The 18,565-nt window shown below is 43.6% G+C and overlaps 2 protein-coding genes across 5 annotated transcripts in view; both read left to right on the top strand.

Moving 5' to 3' along the window:
- kat6a (K(lysine) acetyltransferase 6A) overlaps positions 1–7,475 on the top strand; it is a 28,952-nt gene extending 21,477 nt beyond the window's left edge. For 3 of the 4 annotated variants that reach the window (XM_046385707.1, XM_046385711.1, XM_046385709.1), the window contains 4 exons: positions 68–269; positions 405–1,115; positions 1,382–1,643; positions 1,733–7,475. In XM_046385707.1, the coding sequence (XP_046241663.1) occupies positions 68–269; positions 405–1,115; positions 1,382–1,643; positions 1,733–5,115 (4,558 nt within the window). In that variant the 3' untranslated portion in view covers positions 5,116–7,475. The remainder of the gene's footprint in view (positions 1–67; positions 270–404; positions 1,116–1,381; positions 1,644–1,732) is intronic. The other variant, XM_046385710.1, reaches the window with a different exon arrangement.
- A 2,590-nt stretch (positions 7,476–10,065) lies between these two features.
- On the top strand, positions 10,066–15,885 carry ap3m2 (adaptor related protein complex 3 subunit mu 2). Its single transcript, XM_046385706.1, has 9 exons — positions 10,066–10,217; positions 11,269–11,553; positions 11,650–11,821; positions 12,197–12,334; positions 12,689–12,774; positions 12,945–13,078; positions 13,217–13,424; positions 13,577–13,721; positions 14,726–15,885. The coding sequence occupies exons 2-9, from the start codon at positions 11,281–11,283 to the stop codon at positions 14,824–14,826; spliced, it is 1,257 nt and encodes a 418-aa protein (XP_046241662.1). The 5' UTR covers positions 10,066–10,217; positions 11,269–11,280; the 3' UTR covers positions 14,827–15,885.
- Positions 15,886–18,565: the final 2,680 nt, after the last annotated feature.

Below are 18,565 nucleotides of genomic sequence, written 5' to 3'. Positions count from 1 at the left end.
GCATGTGGAGAAAACATGCATACAGATTTATAATGTTCCTGTTTCTTTGTGCTTTGGTCCTTTTCAGGCTGGTCCTGGTGCGAAGGGAGAAGTTGGTGGTTAGTCACATGGCTCGTCTCACGGCCCGGCCACGGCAGCTAGAGGTCGACCCTGAGTGTCTTCGCTGGACTCCTGTCATTGTAACTAACACTGTGGTCTCTGATGCTGATGGAGATGATGATGATGATGAGGAGGAGGATGAGGAGCCAGAAGAAGACAACCGCAAAGAAGTAAATATGTTGAATTTATATTTGCTCAAAGTGAGATAATAGATTCAGAATCAACCTTTATTGATCTTGATTGATCTCAAAGTTACTGTACATTCATACTGGTTATTGATTTTATGTTAATTTATTTGTGAATAGATCAAACCAAGTCATAAGGTCCCACCAATGTCTTGGCACCTGCGCCAAGGGAAGAAGAGGGACGAAGAGGAGGAGGAAGAGGACGACGAAGAAGAAGAGGAAAGAAAGGGCTTTCTGGGGTTTCCCATCAGCCAGAGCTCTCCAACTTCCCCTTCCATCCGCTGTCCACCCTCTGTCCCAGAACCAGCACGACCTCCTCCTCCTACAAATGGAGAACGCAGACCACGGGGACGCCCACCCAAAAACTGGCCTTGGGGCAAGGTGAAAGACAGCACACGGATGGGACGGCCACCTAAGATCCGTCCAGCAGAGGATGAGGACGATGAAGTTGAGGAGAGAACAGAGGGTGGAAAATCCACAGGCTCTGCCAGTGGCCCCCCCTCCCTTTTCTCACTGGACAGACAAGCAGGGTCCACAGGCTTTCACTCACTGGACATGGCCAGACACCCCTCCATAACCCCCACACGAAGAGGGCGGCCCCCAAGGAAAAAGAGAGGCCCTAAGCCCAGACTGACGGAAGGGCCTGCAGAGGGGCTGGCCCAGCTTCCTGCGGTTTCCAGATTGAATGAGTCTCTCTCTGTCAGGAAAAGCTGTTTTAGTGAAAGCAGTGAAGATGAGGAGGAGGATGACGACGATGATGAAGATGACGAAGAGAGGAGGGCATGCTCCCCACCTATCCTCACCAAACCTGCCATGGGCCTCAAATGCAAGGTAAAAAACCGTGTTCAGACTTACTGATACTGAAATAGTATTGAAATTTCTTATTAAGATTGATTCATTGCCCAACTCAAAAAAGGCAAAATAAAATGGCATTCGGTTGTATTTAGATCTATATCTAAACATGTAAATACAACTATTTACATGTCACGAACTTACAAAGTTGACTGCGACAGTCTATGTTCTGTAGTAATCATTTTAAGCTGAAACTGAATTAAACTGCAAACACACACCTAATTCCACATCATGTTTCTACCTAGAAGCCACTGAGGAAGCGTCGCATTCGCCAGCGAAGCCACCCTCACAGCAGTGTGGTGACAGAGACAATTTCTGAGACCACAGAAGTGTTAGATGAGAGCTTTGTAGACTCAGATTCAGAGCGGCCTATGCCCAGGCTGGAGGAGGAGACACCTCTGGGTCACCCACTGCACCGCTACCCCCCAGCTCGCTCTGCTCTGAGGTTATCTGACCCAGCACCCAAAAGGGGACGGCACTCCAACCTCACAGATTCAGAGGATGACGGTGAGTAGACCTAGAACTGATCATTGGTTTACACACAGTCATGTGTGGAGCTTTATTTAACACTTGCTTTTCTTCTCACCTCCTGTCAGAGTTAACACCTGTGCTGAAGCCTGTGGGCGTCATGCCGGTTATGCCATCAGAGACCCTAGCATCCAACCCTGACATCCCAGTCAAGAAAAAGAAAGGCTGGCCCAAGGGCAAAAGTCGCAAACCGCTGCACTGGAAGAAACGGGGACCTGGAAAACCCCCCAGTGGTGGGCCCAATCAGCGAGCATCTGTAGACAGCCAGGGCCAAGGTGGGGATCCTCCACCCCCCAAAATTAAGATGAAGCCTGGCCGCAAGCCCCGGAGCTGGTATCTTCAGCGGGCCCAGGAAGAGGCAGAGAGGCAGGAGCAGGAAAGACAAAGGCTGTTGGAACAGCAACTGGACAAAGATCCTCAGCTGCTTCAGACTGATGACCGCAAACGAGTCTGCAGAACCAACACTGACAGAGACAACAAACAGAAAGACTCTGACGAAGAAGACGACTATCTCCCTAAGCCTGTTGAGCAGAAGGTGCCAAAGAGGCGAGGGAGGCCACCCAAGAACCGTGCTCTCCACCAGCCGCCACAGCCTGCCCCCAAACCACCTCACGCCTCTGAGCCAGAGGAGGAAGAGGATGAAGAGGAGGAGACTGAAAGAACTTGGGAGGAAGACAAACCCAGCCGTCCACCTTCTCATCACCTACTGTCCCCTTCTTCCTCTTCTTCCACCTCAGGGCCCCGGGCCCTACAGTCCCGGACTCAGGATACAGATATGGGTGACAGAGAAGAAGACGATGACGATGAGGAGAGAGAGGAAGAAGAATGTGGCAGTATGGGTAGCAGTGGTGGTGCTATCAACAGGCGAGCAGCAGTCACACCAGGTTCAGGAAGCAGGCGCAGTGAAGACCACGATGCAGACGATGAAGGTGATGGGCACTTGGAGAACAAGAGCAGCAGCAGTAACAACGGCAGTAAGAAGAGAAAAAATCAGGACTCTGAAGATGAAGAAGATGATGAAGATGAAGAGGAGGAGCCTGCCTCCCATGCAAGCTCTCCTCCGGTCAAAGAGGAACCCCAAGGTGGAGAGGCTTTTTTAGACATGGAGAACAGCGTGGCCCAGGACTATGTCAGCAAGCAGGAAGAAGAGGAGGAGGAGGAGGCTGAGGAGGAGGTGCAGGAGGCCAAGTGTCATCCCTCATCAGCAGACCCACAGCAGGAGGAGAGGCGGCGCAGAGAGCAGGAGGAGTCTGCTGCAGCTGCTGCAGCAGTGGAAACAGTTACGGCCATGTCTGTTCCCTCTGAGCCCATGGAGCTCCAGCCTCTGCACCCAGACGACAAGGACGTCACGCTGTTGATGGAACCCCAACACACACACTCACACTCCCACACTCATCAGCACTCTGACTTCAAAGAGGAGCTTGGCCACCATCACCCACACCACCCCCATCACCACTCCAATGAGCTGGACCTGGAGACTATGCAGGCTGTCCAGTCCCTGACACAGGGTGAAGCCCAGGATGAAGAGAGTGAAACCCAGCCACACCATGGCGCCTACCAGGACTGTGAGGAGACCCTAGCTGCCTGCCGGACCCTACAGAGCTACAGCCACACAGGGGAGGCTGAGGAAGAGGCGCTGGCATTAGTGGAGGAGTGCGGGGCCTCCCAACACAGTAGTCCCCTCCCTAATCCCCCAGTGCCACCCCTGCCCAGTCAGTCTGTGCGCTCAGTGAACAGTCCGGGATTGTCTTCAAGCATCATGGACACAACTCCTTCAGGGCAGAGGGGAGGGACGCCTGGTCCTACAGGGGCAGGGGCCAGTGGTGGAGGTGCTGGAGGTGGCTATACCCAGATCACGCCAGAGCATCCCAGTTCTCTTTCTGCCCCCTCCCAGCAAAATATGGAAACATCGCCAATGATGGATGTGCCATCTGTGTCAGACCACTCGCAGCAGGTAGTGGACAGCGGCTTCAGTGACCTCGGCAGCATAGAGAGTACTACAGAGAACTACGACAACCCCAGCAGCTATGACTCCACCATGGGCGGAGGAGGCAACGGAACAGGGAATGGTGGGAACAGTGGGGGAATGTCAGCTGCTGTAGTTGCAGGAGCTTCCACAGCTTCCTCATCATCAGCCTCCTCTTCTTCAAGCTCAGCCACACCGTCCTCCTCCTCTCAGTCAAATAGCTGCTCTTTTGTTCCAGCCCCTAGCCTCACATCTTCCACAGGAGCTGGAAGTTCACAACTAGCGATGGGCAGTTGCAGTCTCATCCAGCAAACAGGGCCAGGGCCCAACAGCGGACCAGGTACCACTAATGTAGGCAGTGCTGTACCCCAGCCCCCACCACCCCCACCGCCGTCCAACACCCCCAGCTGTGGCATCAAGTCTCCTCAGAGCTGTGGTGTGATCGAGAGGCCGCCCAGCACCAACCAGCAGCAACAGCAGCAGCAGTCCCAAAAAAAGGTTCCTCAACAGCCTCCTCAACAGCAACAACAAGCCCCCAACCCACAACCTCCACCATCAGCCCCACCACCACCGCCGCAGCAACAACAGCAGGCCCTGTCCCAATGTAGCATGGGCAATGGCTTTGCCTCCACACCCATGATCATGGAGATCCCAGAGAGTGGAGGCGGAGGAGGGGGCCGCACCCTATATGAGCGCATGGGTCAGGACTTTGGCACAGGGGGCTACCCCCAGCCCTCAGCAACTTTCAGCCTGGCCAAACTTCAGCAGCTCACCAACACCATCATGGACCCTCATGCTATGCCCTACTCCCATTCAGCCTCAGTCACCTCCTACGCCACCAGTGTGTCTCTCTCCAACCCTGGCCTGGCCCCTTCACCCCACACTCCCCTCCCGCAGGGCCAGCCCACTATGACCCCACCTCCTAACCTTAGCTCTGGCTCCATGAACCTGGGCTCCCTGCAGTTGCAATGCAACATGCCTACGACCAACATCGGTCTGGGACCCCCGCCGCATACACAGCGGCTACAGGGCCAGATGGCTACAGTTAAAGGTCATATTTCCATTCGGTCCAAAGCCACTCAGCAACTGGCCCCGGCCCCACACCAGCAGCAGCTCTATGGCCGCAGCTCAGGGGCTGTGGCCATGCAGGGCACACCGCGCACCTTGGCGGTACAACGTGGTATGATGCCAAACCTCATGCCTACACCGGCACCATACAATTCCATGAACATGACACCCCTCAATGCCATGTCAGCCAGCTACCGAATGCCCCAGCCCATGATGAACAGTGGCTATCATGGCAATCCCCCTTACATGAATCAGCCAGCCCAGTACCCCATGCAGATGCAGATGGGCATGATGGGAGGGCAGGGTTACCCGCAGCAGCCTATGCAGCCCAATCACCATAGCAACATGATGTATACCGGTCCCTCCCATCACAGCTATGCCGGTGTCCCAAAACAGTCACCATACATGAGCAGATGAGCAGCCAAGAACTGAAAAAGGAGATATGGGGCCAGAGCTGATACTCGCTGTACTCTAAATGTTCATTACTCACACTCTCCAGTGCCAAGGCTGGCGCAAGTGAGGTTAGGTGACCAAGAGACAGAGAGGGTTTTTGGGTTTCCCCTTTTTCTATGTTGTCATTTTGTCCCTTTTTATTTGGGCTCATTTTTCCTCCCCTCCCAGCTGGCTGCATATGGGAGCAAGTTGGTAGGATTCTGGGCTTGGGCTGTGCCACACTGCTTCAAGCCAGGCCTACGCAGTCCTTTGCAATGTGGTTTCTCATAGGCCCAGAAGTCTCCTCCTCCTCTTCCTCTTCATGTGAAGCAGGAGAATAGAGGAGGAAAAGAATAAGCAAGATGCACAGAGAAGTACAGTACAGGAGTACATTGCTTTGTCTGACTGCAAATGAAAAACAGTGATTAACTGAACAGTACTCAACCATGCACACAATCTTTTAATTGATATGGGAAGCCTTACCTTGGAAAAAAAAGAGACAATGAAACATTGTAGGCGGACTCTTGATTTGTTAAACATAATGTCGAATCCTATTTTTGTTGTTGTTGTTTTTGTTGATTGTTTTTTCGAAATACTCGTGTGCAGTCCGACCTCTTATATGCTTTGGTCTTTATATATGTGGCATTCTGAATTGGTGATACACCTTTTTGCTCTCTCAGAAATAAGCAAACTATGTGGCCACCTGGTCAGACAGCTGTTGTTTCCAGAAAAGCAGAGGAATGGGGCCTGCGATGTTTGACCTGGTGATTTGTTTCTACAGTCTCTGGCTTCCCGGATGAACAGTGTACCAAAAATAGAAAAGACATGGAAGAGAGGAGTGTTTTTCTGTCTTTCTATATGTCCAGAAATGAAAGAAGTAGCATTATTTTCCAGTTTGCTGCCACAATGAAACGTTTAGATGTAAATATTCTGGTACTTCCCAATATCCAGACACACACACACACACACACACACACACACACATATACATATACACAAACACACACATATATACACAAACACAAACACAAACTGGCTAGCCAATCGGTGGCTAGCTCAGGAAAGTACAACATTCAGCTGTTCTTGTTCACACTCCACTGACAGACAGTGTATTATGTCAGCCTTTTTAGCAGTTTAAGGAATGCAGAACAAACAGTGGGATTTCCATTTAACTGCTTTAAGGAAAGTCAGTTATCTATTGCTGACTTCCCTCCTTTAAGTGTTAGTGACCCAAATAGGTCGAGGAGTCTGCTTTTGAACGGTGTATTTTTTCTGTATTTTTATTTTATTTTTTACATGTAATTTCTGCGAAACTCTGCACTCTCATTGGCTAGATGTATGGTGGTAGACAGGTAGCCTTTTTAAAAGGTTTGCCTAAATGCCTGATCTAGTGCATGGTTTGGCCCTCACATAGAGGCACACTCAAATGAAAGCAGGGTCGGAGGTGAGTAAGTGCTCGAGGTCCTGTTGGAAGTGGCGTTTAACTGGCAGGGGTGAAACAGTTGACCTTGTTGCTCCATGTACCAGTATTCAAAGTCAAAAGAGGAGTTTTCATTTCCTTGCAGACCTGACATTGCATACTTTATTTGTGTGTATTGTTCTGTTCTGTACTTATTTTTTGTTGTGTTTCTTTCTGAATTTTTTCAGACTGGGCAGCTTTCTTTTATGACACAAGCTGACTCTTTTTGACTTTAGAAAACCTATTGTAGAGAAAATGTTTTTTCTATAATATAAAAGGAAACTCTGACATTGATATTGGTACTGTCATTTTTTTCACTTCTGTTTCAGGAAAAAAAACAATACATATTTTTTAGCTCGCCTCTTGGGTAATAATTACTAAGAAATTCAAAATTTAAAAAAATTACCACTCACTTTTAGTGACTTTAAGATGCCTTTAACCTCTCCATTCCATCTCATCTCTAGAGTTTTTCTATCTTTGTGTAGTATATTAATGCTATTTTAAACAAAAGGACTACAAATATCTAAAGGTCACTTGGCATTTTTTTTTTTTTTTTTACTTCCTGTGTGTGTATAGGATGACTTCCTTACATTTGAGAGGCATGTAAAAAGGAGCTCAGTATATTTCTGTCTGTTTATATCGCTTCCCTTTTTGTATCCTTTGTAATTGTACATGTTGCGTTGTATGCTAAGAGAGAGCGCAAAATAAAGAGAGGAGTGACAGCTGTGCACAGTGAAGGTTGATTTGCGCTCAGCGGCCTCAACTCTACTCTGTCCCTGTATGTATTTCCATTTATTCTGTTTTTTTCTTTCTTTCTTAGCAAGTACTTTCAAAGAACTCTGTACATTTTAACATAAAATGAAAATAAATTATGTTGAGCCATTCATGTTTTCCTTGAGCTTTTTAGAGTTTTGTCTTAAGTCAGTTCAACAGTTAAATTATGGTAGCCCTCATTTCAGTCCACTGCTTCTGGATGTGCTGCAAAGAGATAAAGGATTCAAGGAGCTTTGTTGGTCATTACAGTTATGTGTGTGCAGTACATACAGAGGTGTGCAGGATTGGGTGTGTTTGTGTGGAGTGTATGTTTGTTTATGACTGTCAGAGACTATTATGGAGTCTGTTGGAGGTGGACCAAATGCTCCGGTACCTCCTACCAAGATGGCAAGAAGGTAATGTGTGTGTGTGAGGGATGTGTGGGGAAGGGAGGGAATGGTTTGCAATTAATTCTTGAGCATTCTTCATAACGTTAATGCACACAAGCAACAACCACTTTGTGAAAAACAGTACTTATTATTTTGAAGGGATTTCAACTCAAAAACCTTATTAATGTCTTTCCTTAAGTGTGTGGCTTCATAACCTTTGACGAACAACAACCCCACACGCATCATCATGTTCTGATTCAAATGTTGTTTATCTCTGGTGACATCACTTTTTGCCCCTACAGATCTTGCCCAGATTTTAAACCAGTCAAAGGAAGGATAAATACGCAAATACAGTTTGTCTCTCTAAAGTTAATATCACCTAAAAGTAAGTGTTCCAACTTGGCATAAAATAATGTTTGTTAATTGGACCCCAACCCTCATAAGTTGATTTGGAAAATATATTTCACTAGCTTGACATACTGCTTATTTCGTTCTTGGACAGTGAGAAAACATGTAAAGAAAATCAGTTTCACAAAGATTCACACCACAAGTAATTGACTGATGATTTTTATCCCATAGTGAACATTAATAATGGACTCAGAGGCATTTATTCAGTCACTTATGAAATTGCTTTGAGCACTTGTGGCCACTAGGCGACACTGTAAAACATAAGTGTGCCATATAAAAAAGGATCAATATCAGATTTAACGCCTCACCCCACTTCAGACTTTATCTTTGAATTTGCACTGAACCAGTTGCTGATGTCAGACCAGTTGGTGAATGCTACTCAACTGCACCAGTATACTGAATGCATTTGGTTTCTAAACATGACTTCTCAAGTGGCATTTTCACACAGTCAGTCACTGACTCACAGTGATATATTTCTGTTTAAAATAATAATTAGGCCTGCTTTTTATTTACTCAGTCCTGCTGAAAACAGGGAGACCCTCAAACTGTCTTCACCTGGTGTCTAAACTCAATTAGGCAATGATTAATATCATTTCATTAAATTAAAAGCATAATGTAATTTTAAGCAATGTAACAATATAACTCACGCCTGATGAACTGAGTGGTTTGCAGCAAAGTAGTGTCAAAACATTTGCTTCAGCATCTTCATCACGCTGGCTACTACTATTACTAAAACAATCAACAGTATGCAGATTTACAAGCTGACGTGCTGAGTGTCTGTTCAGTGTATTGTTTGCAGCATTTTCAGGATCAATACTAGTCAACAGATCTCAGTTTTTTCTGCATCCTTTATGATCATAACAGAATCTGGACTGCCAAAACCAACCCACATTAATTATTATTAATTATCACGATGCACGATGAATATCTGTAATATTTTTGTGTTTTCAAATGATGTCTGTGCTTTTCTGTTCCTCTAATATTTAGTATAATGAATTATAATTGTGCACAGAGGGTAAAGTTATTTCTCATGACCTCTTGGTCTGCACATGTGTTGAACTTTATCTTAAGGGTGTGAACTCCATTTGGATGGAAGGTGGAGCTGCAGGCCACAAACTCTCAGATATCAGAGCTCTAAGACATTTCCTTCACTGTGTAGCCAATTTTTATTTGCCTGTGTTTGTGGAGTTCCTGAAAATCAAGCAAAGCTCTTTTGCTGCACTTAAATCATACTGTCTGAGACATGATGGAAGGTTATGACGGTGGTAGCTGCCAAGCATCTAGCATGCAACACAGTGTGTACAGGTTGTGGTAAGGGAGATATTGGAGCATTATTTTTTATTGCCCTTATTTGCAATATGTTTTCATATATAAACAATATATTGTGCATTGGTTTGAAGAAAACAATATGTTAATCACCAATTGTACATAACATAAACTCTGTATGGCATCTTTGTTTCTTTATTTGTTGTCCAAATAACATGCAGTAATCTTTTCATGACATGAAGTGATCAATAAAAAGTCATTATTCTCATTATGTTCATTACTCCATGTTTGCTATTCCACTAATAATCCTGTTTGGAGGAATGTATAAACCTAGATTTGCTGTTCATTAGAAAACAAAAGGTTTAATGAACTGCCTGTAGTCTATCTGAGAGACCATTTTCTCTAAGCATGTTTGTATCATTGTCAGTGAAGCTGCAAAGCATGTCCGTGTATCTGTTTGTTTGAATGGAAGGGAACTCACAAGATGAAATCTGATACTAGAAACAAAATGTCAGACCAGCTACATCTTAAGGCCAATCAACGGTCTGTTTTACTGGTGTTTACTGTGGCTCTCCTTCCACGGTCCAATCACAGCCAAGTCACGAGCAAACCAGCTACCGTATTGTTGACCTATGACTCTAGTAAGTAGGCGGGATTTTACGGTCTACGTCCATTCTGATTGGTTCGCTGTGTTCCTCTATCCCTTCTCACGTCAGGATCTGCTCCACCTAACGGGAAGCAACGACGGCTGCTTAATCTTCCAGTGGGGAAGAAGGTGAAAGGCGAGACAAAAACGTAAAAATTTGTCTTCGGTAAGTCACCTGCACTTAGTGAGCGGCAATCTATATTTTTTTTATCCAGAATGACATCGTTATTTTGGTGTATTTTCATCCCATATGCCGAGTGATTGATCTTTTCCTCAGTCATGAGACTGTGAGGCAGGAGGAGGGACATGTAGCATCTTCTGAGGAGATGTGAAGGCCTTCGACTGCTTCGTTCCGATATAGTTAGTCGGTTAAATGTGTCGTTGTGGTAATAATTATGTGTAACCTAGCTGCATGTTCAGATTATTTTAGCCCTGCGTGATATCCGGTTTGAACTTGATAGCATCGTCGCATATTTAATTAATACACCGGTGTCACATTTCGCAACCACCTTAACTTTGCTGTAGCTAAAGAGGACTTCATGGTACTGTATAAAGCAAAAGAAAATGACACATCCTGGCATCTCTGTATGGAGATACCAGCGCGCCAAACTTGTTTTTTTTAAAATGACATTTAATTTTGTAACCATAAAACTGGCCCGCTACATTTCATGCTTAGTTCACAGGAACCATCCATTCACGCGTGAAAAGTTCCTACCGTGAAATGTAATGACTGTGGATTTGACGTGTATCGTGCAATACGGACTTCACCTGTGGATTCAAATGAAACATAAAAATGCTTTGCTCTTCAACATTTTGAATAAACAAATATATATATATATATATGTATAGATACGCATTGAGCACACAAACCCGTTGTCTGCTACGGAAGTTAGCAGTGTGTGTGAGCAGCGTTATCCCGAGCTAAAACCTGCTTCTATTCACCAAGAAATGTGTCACATGACAGGAGGAAGGGCTGACTTTTCGGTTGGTACGAATGGTATTACTCATTTTAAATTTACTTATTAGTCACTGTATAGACTTAGGTAGGGTATTGGCTTTTAAGAAAATTTAAGTTCTGTTCAAATACTGTCAGACATCATTCAGACACTGTTGTTCAAAGATTCTCAATGAAATCTTCAGACATCATCATTTATTCACATTGTATACAATGCAAATTCTCATTCAAACTGCTTTTTTGCTTTTGTTTTTATTGTTAGCCTCCAGCCAAAATGATCCACAGCCTGTTCTTAGTTAACGCCTCAGGGGACATTTTCCTGGAGAAGCACTGGAAGAGTGTGGTCAGCCGCTCTGTGTGTGACTACTTCTTTGAGGCACAGGAGCGCGCCACTGAGCCGGAGAATGTCCCTCCAGTGATCCCCACGCCGCATCACTACCTTATCAGTGTGCTCCGGCATCGCATCTACTTTGTTGCAGTCATTCAGAGTGAGGTGCCACCGCTGTTTGTCATTGAGTTTCTGCACAGGGTCGTCGACACCTTCCAGGTTCTGGTTTCCTTGCATTTTTTAGTTCACTTTCAGTAGAGTTTAAATGACTGGTATCTAACTTTTGAATGTCGTGGTTGCGTTCTTTGTTCTCAGGACTATTTTGGAGTGTGTACAGAGGCTGCTATTAAGGACAATGTTGTAGTGGTCTATGAACTACTGGAGGAGATGCTGGACAATGGATTTCCACTGGCCACAGAGTCAAATATCCTCAAAGAGCTCATTAAACCTCCTACCATCCTCCGCACAATGGTCAACACTATCACAGGTACAATCCATGTACATGTTAAGCACAGGCCACAGTGAAGTTCAAACAGTTATTAAAACAAGTTGTAAAAGTATTTACCACCACTTTGTTTGCAAATGAGCTCACCTTGTCCCTTGGTAGGAATAGTTTCACATGGTCTCCTGTTAATATGATGTGCTTTGTTGATGCTTTGGAGGTGAATCCCTATACTCAGGAGACAACACATTCCGATTTTGTTTTCACAACAAAACATGAAAACTGAGATGCCATTCAGATAAAACGTTAATGTGAGGTCAGAGTCGCGAATAGATTGAACAGTGCTGGTTAGAATCAGTATCATCCATTTTTTTGTATATATGCTCATTATATTACATTGGGTTGCTATCTGTACTGCAGGCAGCACCAATGTTGGTGAACAGCTCCCTACAGGCCAGCTGTCAGTGGTTCCATGGCGACGCACTGGAGTCAAATACACCAACAATGAAGCCTATTTTGATGTAGTGGAGGAGATCGATGCTATCATCGATAAATCAGGTATTTCTCTCAACAGCATGGTGGTCAAGCACTTAACTTTACCAATGCTTCATTATTTAGCCTCTCTGTTCGCTAGGACCAAATTTCTGTTTATAAGCTTATCACACCGTACGTCCTAATGAATTTGATTATTGCTTTATGTGAACATTTTATATCATCTTGCCTGATCATACATTGTAAAGTAATGTGTTTTTTGCATTAGCAAAAACACTGAAACAAATTGTTGAATGGCGTATATATCAGCTGTCAGCAGCACTTATTGGTGTCTCTCTTTGAAATGTGTTTTGTTCTTCATCTGTGTGGTTTTTGCTTTCTCGCAATTTCTTGCGTCAACCCACCAACCCTCCTGCTCAGGATCCACTATTACAGCAGAAATTCAGGGAGTTATTGACGCCTGTGTAAAGCTAACGGGCATGCCCGACCTCACTCTGTCATTTATGGTGAGTTGCCACTTTTCCAGAATTTTTACATATCTTTTTGTTTACTCTGTAGATCCACACCATTAGACTCATATAGAAAATTTGTGCACATATACACAATTGCAAGTTAAATTTCACATTTTATTTTCTTCACCCTCAAACTGTCCTGGCCCTCTGCCTTTGTCTCCCAGAATCCTCGGCTTCTGGATGATGTCAGCTTCCACCCGTGTGTTAGGTTCAAGCGCTGGGAAGCTGAGAGGATCCTCTCCTTCATCCCCCCTGATGGAAACTTCCGATTGCTCTCCTATCATGTCAGCTCTCAAAAGTAAAGAGATGAAACATATTATCTATATGTTATTATCGAGTAGTCGACATAATACTGCATGTGTTTTGTCAGGATTTTACCTCAAGCAGTATACCAATGACCTTTACTCTTTGTTTTCTCGGCCTGCTTTATCATCAGCCTGGTGGCAATTCCAGTGTACGTCAAGCACAACATCACTTTCCGGGAGGGAAGTTCCCAGGGGCGTTTTGACTTGACCCTGGGGCCCAAACAGACCATGGGCAAGGCTGTGGAATCAGTTCTAGTCAGCAGCCAGTTGCCCAGGGGTGTCCTCAATGCCAACCTCAACCCATCCCAGGGAACATACACCTTTGACCCAGTCACAAAGGTATTCAGAAATCATGTATGAATAGCCTCAGATGGTCTTAATTTACACCGGTCTTCTTCAGGATCAGACATGCCACCATTTGCCTTGGTTTGACCTTTTTCCAAGTGGTAGTGATGTCATATTGACATTTTGATGTTTTGTGTTTTGCCTAGATGTTGTCATGGGATGTTGGTAAGATCAACCCACAGAAGCTTCCAAGCCTGAAAGGCACCATGAGCCTGCAGGCTGGAGCCTCCAAACCTGATGAAAACCCCACCATCAACATCCAGTTCAAGATCCAACAGATGGCCATCTCAGGTAGGTACACACACACACACACACACACACACATATACATACACGCGTGACTGTTGTTATCTCCGCTTATATCATGCAGTCATTTCCCTGTTAAAAAAATAAATCCCTGGGGTTACTTTCTCTCTAGATTCTCATACACAACAGTCAGGCTCCCTGAGTGATTTAGATTTATTGTTTTTGATTACTTAATGACTATAATTTCCACTTTATTTTTTACATTAAAATTAAGTTGACCTCAAACTCCACAAGTAAGATAAGCTTTCATCACAGAGCCTGCTCAGCTGATAACCACCTGACCTATCCTATTTTGTGAGTACAGTGACACGATGGCCACTAGATGGCGCCAAATGCCATAAACACATCTCCTCACAGAACATATTTACATATATGATTATATGGTTTGCTTTAATGAAACTCTTCAGCTAAATAGTGATGTGACTTTGTTAGCAAACATATTTCCCAACTTGTGATTATCCTGTGCAAGATTTTTCCACCTCTTTCACAACATGGAAGGCAGCATAGCTTTACATTTCAGGTCATTTAATAACAATTGCTACTCTTCTGAAGGTATTTTTAGCCAGTTTCTGAATTTGTAAATGTATTTCTTAATCCAGGTAGCATAAAATGACTGATGTGTCCTCACATATACAAAATATTAACAGTTGTTCATGTTGTACAAATTGAGCACAGACAGATGTGATGTACCATCTTTGTTTGGATTAGGAAAAGGACATGGTTTTTGGTAATTGTGTTAAAAAGCTTATTTATGGTGTAGTGGACTGAATATATTTTTGTCCAGAGTGTTAAAGAAAGTCTTAAAGGATCCTGGAAATAGCTTCTAGACAGTGGTAAATCTTCCATGACCATCTGGGTTTTTCTCAGTTCACCATAAATATTTCATGAGGAAGATCAGATGCTTTGCGTTGTGACTCAAATGTAATGGTAATATGTGCACATCAGACTGTGTGTATTGAGAAGTTGTTGGTATTTTTGTCCTTCAACAGGGCTGAAGGTGAATCGACTGGACATGTACGGTGAAAAGTATAAACCTTTCAAAGGCATCAAATACATGACGAAGGCTGGCAAGTTCCAGGTGCGGACATGAAGACTACTGCCCTGTGACTACCGGACCAAACCACCATGAGACTGAGGGTGATCTGATGAGGGAAGGGGAGGTGGTACATTCCCTGTGTATATGCATTTCAGTATTTAACTACTGACATTGGAGGCTCTTTGTAGCAGTTAAGAAAGGACCATTGCACATAAAAACACTCTGAAATAAACATGTCAAATGTCCAGGAAACTTGTTAGAGCTTTGAAAGAATCTGGAGAGTTTGTGCAATTAAACTTTTTCATCTCTGTCCAAGCTGAACCCAGGTCAAACCCAACTGGTCACAGTATGTATTTCTTCCAACAGAACAGCATTTTTCATTGATAATTTTAAGTCTGAAGCCAAAACAAACCCAAGCCACTACAGGAGAAGTTGTGCCAGTTTGTGTCAGTTCAGACCGCAATGTCAAACTCAGACAAACAAGCAGGCCACAGCCTGATGCTGTACAGGTTCAGCTGTGGGTATCAGGTTTGAAATTGATGTGTCCTCCACCTTTCAGCACCATTTCATTGTCTGTGGCATCTTTGTCTGGATAGATATGTACTGGTGACTGTTTTCATTCTCCATAAACTAGTGGCAGTTCCTTTAATCTTATAGATCGTGGTTCCATTTTACTTTTCTCTGATGCTTAGGAAGGAGTCCTCGCTGTTTTTTTTTTTTTGTATCCTCCTTCTTCTTCCCAGTTTTTTAGTTTGTTCTGTTGTTGTGTTCCTCTCCTCATTGCCATGATTTGATGGTTTTGTCTGCATCACTGACATGAGAATATGACATTGAAGCCGTCCTCAATCATGCACTCTCACATCTGCTGGTACTAATATTTCCTTTTGATGCAAGTGAGATGGATGTAAAGTTTCTGAAGCTGTTTGAGCTATTTATTACAGTGAAAGGCTTTGGGAAAAGTTGAAGAACATGTTTATCTGTTTTATTCCAAATTTCATTATTATTTATTAAACAAAGGAGTGGATCCATTTGCTGAAGAAATGTCTTGTGTACTTGTGTACAGTGTTTCCTAATTATGTGTTCTGTCATTAAATTCTTCAGAGTCTAAGCTCCACAGCAGTTTGTTACTATGACCAACAGTATGGACTTTTTCCTCACTGGCATATAGAAACACGTGACCAACGAAAAGATTTTTGATCCGGTCAGTTTGGTGCTGATTGCTTTGATCCAAATTGTCCAGAAAATGATCTCTCAGTGCATCGCGACCCCTACAATCAGAGCTTCTGTAAACTGTGCATATAGAAATCTACTTAACAACTCAAAATCAAAGGAGTATATTCAATTATCTATTATTTAAGTTGGCCAGGTACCTGAGAAGAAACATTTGCTTTTTGTGTGTGTTTGTTAAGCAGTTTCCAATGGAGTGTTATAATGGTGTAAAATAAAGATTTCATGTGTTATAACAGTGGGAACACTAATTACTAAATGTGTTTGAGACTCTGAAGCTAAATATTTTTATATTTGTTACCAGCCTTAATGAATGATAAATTAATTTTAGTTGTCAAAACAGATTTTGATGACTTTTCACAGTACTTAACATGTATTTTTGCAATATTTTGGACATAGGCAAATGTATTCATGCTCTGAGCGTATTAATATTAATATGTAATTCATTAGTACTTCTACATGTACATGGAGTCAGGGTGAGATGCTTTGTTCAACATTTTCATATCGAAAAACAGTTGGCTACAAAGCTCAGTCAGATAATGTTGTGTTCTCATTGTAAAAATGTGTCCTGATTATGACAGGAGTGAAACCACACTCTTGTTTCTATTTTGTTCTGTCTCTTAATAACCTCATAAACAGTTAATTACACTGCATGCAGTTTTAACAACAAATTATTATGTTATTATTATAACATATTGTTATGTTTTTTCATACGAAGATTTAAACTGTGTCTTTCTCTAAACCAGCAACCTCTCGGTGACCCAGCATACATAAATCTCTAAATGACAGAGTGTGTAAACTGTAAACTACATGTATAGAGTGTATAGGTCCATGTATATCTCACACACATGCTTACAGATGTGATGTACACATAAGTCACCATAGACAAACATTGCTGTATTTATTTACATTTTCCTATTTGTTTAAAATTTGTCATTACCAAAAAATAGTGCTACTTTTCCTGGCCCATTTGAATTTGGAATTGAATATCCCTGATCTAATCAGTCCTCTTGACCAACACAGTCCTGCGTAGTTCCCTTCCTGCAGCTGAGGATAAGGCCCTCATTTGTGATATCACTTGAGAGACACCTGAACTCTGTCAGCTGGGGTCACCGCTCCCCTTCATTAGAACAGCCGCATGTGTCCGAGAGGGAGACAGGGCTCCTCATCCTCCTTCCCGTCAGGGTGTCGCAACATCTGGTCTGATGCCACTCGTGGCATCACAGATAGTAAACCTCTCTTTCCGACACTTGAATGGCAAAGAGTCGGGTGTTTTAGATCTTCCATTGCAAAATCGCAAGGAAGATCTAAAACACCCGATGGCCTCATGTATGACAAATACCAGTTAAACTGAGCGTTTCAAAGGCCCCCCAATCCTGTTGTGTGACGTCACGCCCCCTTGCTCCGGCTGGCAAGACTCCACTCCATAATTTACTGAGAACTTTAACCCCTCCAAAAGATACAACCTCTCCCTCTGTCTGCAGCACCTTCCTCCAGACAGCAGCTTCAAGTCAGAGTTATGTCATCGCGCTATAACTTTTTCCTCCCTAACTGTTTTTGTGCATGATTTTTTTTTTTAATTGGAAAAGTTATTATATGCACATTTTAAGCCCCGGGTTCTTTTATTCTGATGTCTAAGAGCTTTTGCCAGATTTCATTGTTTCTTTTTATTTAGCACACTCTTCTGTAAGGTGACTGGAATAGCGAGCAACTTAAGACCAATTCATCACGGGTGGTACGTTGTCTCTTTTCATTGTGAGTGTAATATTTTTCGTGTTGCAGATTTGGATTCAGAAGCGGCTAACTCAGTACTTTTTTGTGTTTGCATGCAGAATTGAGAGTAAAATAAAAATTTCTGAGCTGCATTGTTTAGCCGTAGTTTATAAACCAAACGGCTGGAAGATGCGTGAAGATTCGGTATTTTCTTTTGGATGAAATCACTCATGCTATCACTGATAATAATAATGACGATTATTGGTGACCTGTGACATATGGGATAATCACCGATAGCAGATATTTACATCTGCAATAGAGTTTGGGACTGTCACGTGGATGTAAATCAAAATGTGTGTTCACACCGAGTGAAAGTGCCGTTTTTGCCACCTAAAGCAATTAGGCCAATGTCCTCACACACAGCCCTGCTGTGCTGTGCGTGTCCTGCTGTGGATAATAAGTACTATCTTAACGTAAATCTGAGGATGCTTGTTAGTTTTTATCTGATTGCTTTGATCGGTGCGGTCCGGCCGGGCTCCCTGTAGGCGTGTTCAGAAGCTTCCTGTCTGTAACCACGTGGACATACAGTAATAGTAACAACAGCGGCATGTGGGGGCTCATTAACAGTGTCTGTGCATATCGAAGGGCCGCAGATGCCGCGAGACAAAAATGCCAATTAAACCACGTGCTGAGCTGGCAGAGCGCGTGCTGCCGCTTCCCAGTCCCATTGCCTGTATTTAAGTACCTCAGCTGATTTTAAGTTTAAGCGAGATATATTCCTTTATATGCAGCTAACCTCACACTAAATTTGGTCACTGGCTGTCTGTAATTGCTGACACGTTATTGCTTACAA

Source organism: Scatophagus argus, chromosome 4, assembly GCF_020382885.2.
Source record: "Scatophagus argus isolate fScaArg1 chromosome 4, fScaArg1.pri, whole genome shotgun sequence".
NCBI classification, from domain to species: domain Eukaryota; kingdom Metazoa; phylum Chordata; class Actinopteri; family Scatophagidae; genus Scatophagus; species Scatophagus argus.
Note: the sequence above shows the minus strand (reverse complement) of the source record. Positions and strands in the feature narration are given on the sequence as shown.